Source organism: Tasmannia lanceolata, unplaced genomic scaffold (assembly GCF_043159265.1).
Source record: "Tasmannia lanceolata isolate RefF3 unplaced genomic scaffold, GAP_Taslan_0.1 ptg000007l, whole genome shotgun sequence".
Classification (NCBI taxonomy): domain Eukaryota; kingdom Viridiplantae; phylum Streptophyta; class Magnoliopsida; order Canellales; family Winteraceae; genus Tasmannia; species Tasmannia lanceolata.
Genome location: NW_027518684.1, coordinates 12,145,080 through 12,150,168, shown reverse-complemented (window position 1 = coordinate 12,150,168; position 5,089 = coordinate 12,145,080). Strand labels below are relative to the sequence as shown.

At 41.7% G+C, this 5,089-nt stretch overlaps 1 protein-coding gene across 1 annotated transcript; it reads left to right on the top strand.

Annotated features, from left to right (window-relative positions):
* Positions 1-443: 443 nt before the first annotated feature.
* LOC143880580 (uncharacterized) lies at positions 444-2,344 on the top strand. Its single transcript, XM_077383572.1, has 2 exons — positions 444-1,777; positions 1,885-2,344. Exons 1-2 carry the CDS (start codon positions 444-446, stop codon positions 2,342-2,344), a joined length of 1,794 nt encoding a protein of 597 aa, XP_077239687.1.
* The last annotated feature ends 2,745 nt before the right edge of the window (positions 2,345-5,089 follow it).

The following is a 5,089-nucleotide window of genomic DNA, read 5'->3' as shown; positions in this document are numbered from 1 at the left end:
TTTAGGAGTCAAAATTATGTTTAATTTTGACTCCAATAACTTGATTTGGGCTCACAATTAGGGGCTTAGGGTTTAGACTTTAGACCATCAAGATATAAGATTATGAGTCTTGTGAACTGATTGGGAGTCCAATAATCTTATTTGCTTACTAAATTTGTGTTTGTTCTTTTAATAGAATGTCTTCATCCGGGGCTAGTAGTGCCGCCCAAGCCACAAATGCACCACCTTCTACTTCTACTGATGAAGACCTCTCGAAGCCCTTATAGAGGTATGCCACTAAATTTGATAAAGATCCTAACGGTGGAGGGAATGTGAGATGGGAATCTAATTTTTACCATAAGAGTTGGAATAGCTCCTACACAAGGGTTAGAGCGCACTTGTTGAAGGTATCAGGACAACGAATCAAAGCGTGTCCTAAGGTGAAAGCAAATGACCTACTCGGAATGGAAAGGTTGGAGGAAGAATGCAAGGAGACTATAAAGCAAAATGCTCCCAAGAGAGTGTCATTGCCGCCATCATCAAGTAGTGGATCATTGAGTTGCCCAAGTAGTATGTTTGTCCCTCCAAGTTTTGATCTAAAAAGGAGGAAGACAAGTGGTCCAAGTGGAAGTGTGAGTGCTATTGAAAAAGCATTTAACATGGCGGCCCGTGATCACCTACATGGCGAAATTGCTCGGATGTTTTACTCCGGTGGCTTGCCATTTCACCTAGCAAGGAACCCACACTATGCGAGTTCATACTCTTATGCGGCCAACAATCCAATTTCTGGTTATTTGCCTCCGGGGTACAACTTGCTAAGAACGACTCTACTACAAAAAGAGAGGGCAAATGTTGATAGGTTGTTGCAACCCCTTAGAGAGACATGGAAGGATAAAGGGGTGAGCATTGTTAATGATGGATGGAGTGACTCACAAAGGCGGCCTCTCATTAACTTTATGGTGGTAACCGATGGTAGGCCTATGTTTATCAAGGCGGTAGATTGTTCGGGGGAGACAAAGGACAAACATTTCATTGCCAACTTGTTGACAGAGGTAATTATGGAAGTTGGGCATGAAAATGTTGTCCAAGTAATTACCGACAACGTCACAAATTGCAAGGCGGCCGGACAACTTATTGAGGCACAATTTTCTTCCATCTTTTGGACCCCATGTGTGGTGCACACCCTCAACCTTGCTTTGAAGAACATATGTGCGGCGAAGAATGTGGAAGCAAATCAAGTTACATATGACGAATGTAGTTGGATAACGGATGTTTCGGGAGATGCTAGCATCATTAAGAATTTCATAATGAATCATTCCATGAGACTAGCCATATTCAACGAGTTCAACACTTTGAAGTTGCTTGCTGTGGTGGAGACTCGATTTGCGAGTGTTATTGTTATGCTTAAGAGATTGAAACTCTTAAAGCAAGGTCTTCAAGCAATGGTTATTAGCGACAAATGGACTTGTTATAAGGAGGATGACATGAAAAAATCGAGGTTTGTAAAAGAGAAGGTGTTAGATGACGTATGGTGGGATTCTATCGACTACATACTCGCATTTACATCCCCAATCTATAACATGCTTAGAGAGTGTGACACGAATACGCCTTACCTTCACTTGGTTTATGATTTGTGGGATACCATGATAGAGAAAGTAAGGGCGGCAATATATAGGAAGGAAGGAAAGAGGAAAGAAGAGGAGTCCAAATTTTTTGACGTGGTGCACGAGATTCTTGTTGCTCGTTGGAACAAGAGCAACACTCCACTTTATTGCTTGGCTCATTCATTGAATCCAAGGTTAGGTGACTTTAAATTTATTTGGATTATTAGTTTTTTATGTTTATTTCTAAGTTCTAACTTTTGACTTAAAATTTGAAGCTAAATTAGTTTTTTCTTTCTTAAAGGTATTATAGTGAGCAATGGCTTAGTGAAGATTCAAGTCGGGTGCCTCCACATAAGGATGCAGAAATTTATACCGAGAGGATGAAGTGCTTCAAGAGGTACTTCACCAATTCCTCGGACCACACAAGAGCTAATGTGGAGTTCGCACAATTCTCCATGAAGTCCGGATTATTCAATGATGTTGATTCCATCAATGAACGGTTCACTATCAAGCCTCATGAGTGGTGGGCCATCCATGGTACATGTGCCCCTATGCTTCAAAGCACAGCTTTGAAGATTCTTATGCAACCTTCATCGTCATCTTGTGCCGAGAGGAATTGGAGTACTTACTCTTTTGTCCATTCTCTCAAGAGGAACAAGATGACTCCACAACGAGCTGAAGATTTGGTTTTCGTTCATAGCAATCTTCAGTTTCTCTCAAGACAAACTCCACAATATAAGCAAGGAGAGACAAAGATGTAGGACATAGGTGGAGATATATTTGATTCCTTCGAGGATGTAGGGATACTTGAAGTTGCTAGTCTTTCTTTGGATGAGCCGGAGTTGGAGTCCATTGTTTTTACCGACGACGTAGAGGACGATGTTGTCGATATTGGAGATGAAGCGACTGACTTCTAGGATTGATGATGCATTGATGCTTTATGTTATTTTGGTGCTTTAATGATGAACTTAATCACGTATGAAATGAAGAGTAATATTAGAATTTTCCATTTTGGTGAATGGTGATGTTATTGTTATTTGATTGCTTTCCTATTTTTAAAATTTTTTTTAATAAAAAATATTATTATATTCAACGCACCCCGAACGCACCCGCACCCAAGTTTTTTGAAAAATCACGTACCCGCGTACCCGTGTCGTGTCGCACCCGCACCCCGCACCCGCACCAGTGCTTCATAGGGGGGAAGGATGGCTCATCATATAAGGCCGGATCCATTTATAGACAAGATCAAACTGAAAAATTAAACTGATGTCACTCCTACACGGCTACACCCATCTCGAGAGACTATGTTGTAAGCACGTGTTGTCTAATATTTTCAAAAGGACGTTACAGCCCACACCATAGGATGATCGAAACTGTTCATTTGATGGGCCTCATGGTAAATAGGTCATACCCAAAAAATCATTTCCACAGGGTGATCCTAGCCCTCCGATCTATAGATGAACTTCATATTATGGAAAACTCTATGGTCGGAGGCTTGGGATCATCCTGTATTGAAATGAATTTTTAGGCACAATCGAGATTTGCTAGGGACCATCACAGAAGGCATTTCGCAGACTGGCTGTTGCATAAGAGAACAACCACATACGATGAATAAACTGAATAAGACAAAAAGTGAGCCCTAGCAACTTTAGCAAGTACCTTTTACGATGGTCTCTAGCAAGTGCCTTTTTGAAAAGATTTGACTACATAAAAAGGAAAATGATATCAGCACAACCATATTTTGATACTTTCACAAACCAACTTGTCTTTTAATATTTTAAGAGCTGTAAAGAGGTAAATTACATTTCCTAAAAAGCACTCACAAGTAGGGCCGGCAATTTCACCCGAAAAAGCGGGGATCCGCCCCGCCCCGCCCCGTTTGGGGAGGGGATTCCCCGATTTGAAAGGGGAAGGAGAAGGGGAAGGGGAATATAAAAATTCCCCGGTGTGGGGAGGGGAAGGGGAAGGGGATAGAGTTGTCCCCGCCCCGCCCCGCCCCGCCCCGCTACGCCCCGCAAATCAATGCCATTTTTTTGTAAATTTTTAAGTGTTTTTTTTAAGGAAAACTACTAGAAACTCTGTGGATCGGCTACAAGATTCCCCCAAACATAAACTTAGCTTGTCTTTTCCTTTTAATTAGCTTCTGAGAGCATTTTGGGAACTATAATAACCTTTTCACAGATGTTGAAATAATAAAGACAAGCTGAGAGCCTGAGACGTTGAGTGTATGCAATTATCAAAAAATCGTAGTGCCAACAGAATTTTAGGGTTGGATTGCAGGTTTTAATTTTCAACAAGAAAAATTTAGCTACTAAAAATTTGTTTCATGTCAGCACTAGACTGAATTTAAAGAAATAAGTCATTTGTTGATTTTGTTCTCTTCTCCATTCTCATTTCTCATGCTCATCTGGGGGTTAACATGCTATACAGAATGAACTAATGAACATTATTTTGCGTGTGTGAGCGCCCACTTATGGACTTTTAAAGTTCATTGTGACTACTGAAATAGTTACTTTTTGCACATTGGCTGCCTGTTAATGAAGGTAATCCTGGTGCTCATTTCCTATTTATCATTCCACAATTTATGCAGAAAATTGCTGAAAGATGAGGTCCTGTTGTTATTTATGTTTGTTGTCTCATCCATGCATTTCTGATTTTGTCCATCTGTTTGTTGATCACATGAATAGAATCATAGCATTCATCACAATATTGTCTGTAATGGACGTAGAAGAAAGAAGCTCTGTTTGCTGGTTTGGTTGGGTTCCAAAGAGGGGGTGGGGCGGGGATTTTGTCCCCGAAGGATGCGGGGAGGGGAAGGGGAAGGGGAAGGGGAAGGGGAAGGGGATTAGATATTCCCCGCGGGGAGGGGAGGGGGATTCCCCACCATCCCCGCAGATGGGAAGGGGAAGGGGAGGGGGGAAATTCCCCGCAGAGGGGAAGGGGAAGGGGACCCCAACATCCGGCCCCGACCCGCCCCGTTGCCACCCCTACTCATAAGCCAATTAAAGAAGAAAAGACAGCTGAGTTTGTGCAAATATCAAAATATAGGTGTGTTGTTACCATTTCCCTATAAAAACTCGCCAAAAAAAAAATGCTGGTTAATAAATTGATAGAGAGAGTGTTTTCTCATCGTATAGGAAGCATCTGGTGGGTTGGAAGAACATAGAAACTAGGGAGTTTGCTAGCCTCCTTTGCATAAGCACCTTCACCTTCACCTTCACTCTCCGTCCTTTGCAAGTGATGACAGCTGCATAAGTTGACTTTGGCTTTATTCATTTACTTCATCTGGCACTGTTGTTATCACTTGTAAAGGACTGAGCACGATGGTTCTTCTGCAAAGGAGGCTAGCTAAACCCTTAGAAATATGGTACATGGGCAGTAATGAATTCACCCCCTTAACGAATAATACACCCCCGTTGAAGCAGAAAACACCACCTGTAACAGGGGTGTATTATTCTTTTAAGGGGGTGAATTTATCACTGTCATTATTTTTTCTCCAAAAAGGC

Excerpts from the sequence above, each read along its gene's own strand:
- LOC143880580 (XM_077383572.1), top strand. The coding sequence starts at position 444 with ATGGAAAGGTTGGAGGAAGAATGCAAGGAGACTATAAAGCAAAATGCT. Across the intron at positions 1,778-1,884 it reads GCTCATTCATTGAATCCAAG|GTATTATAGTGAGCAATGGC; the intron begins GTTAGGTGACTT and ends TCTTTCTTAAAG.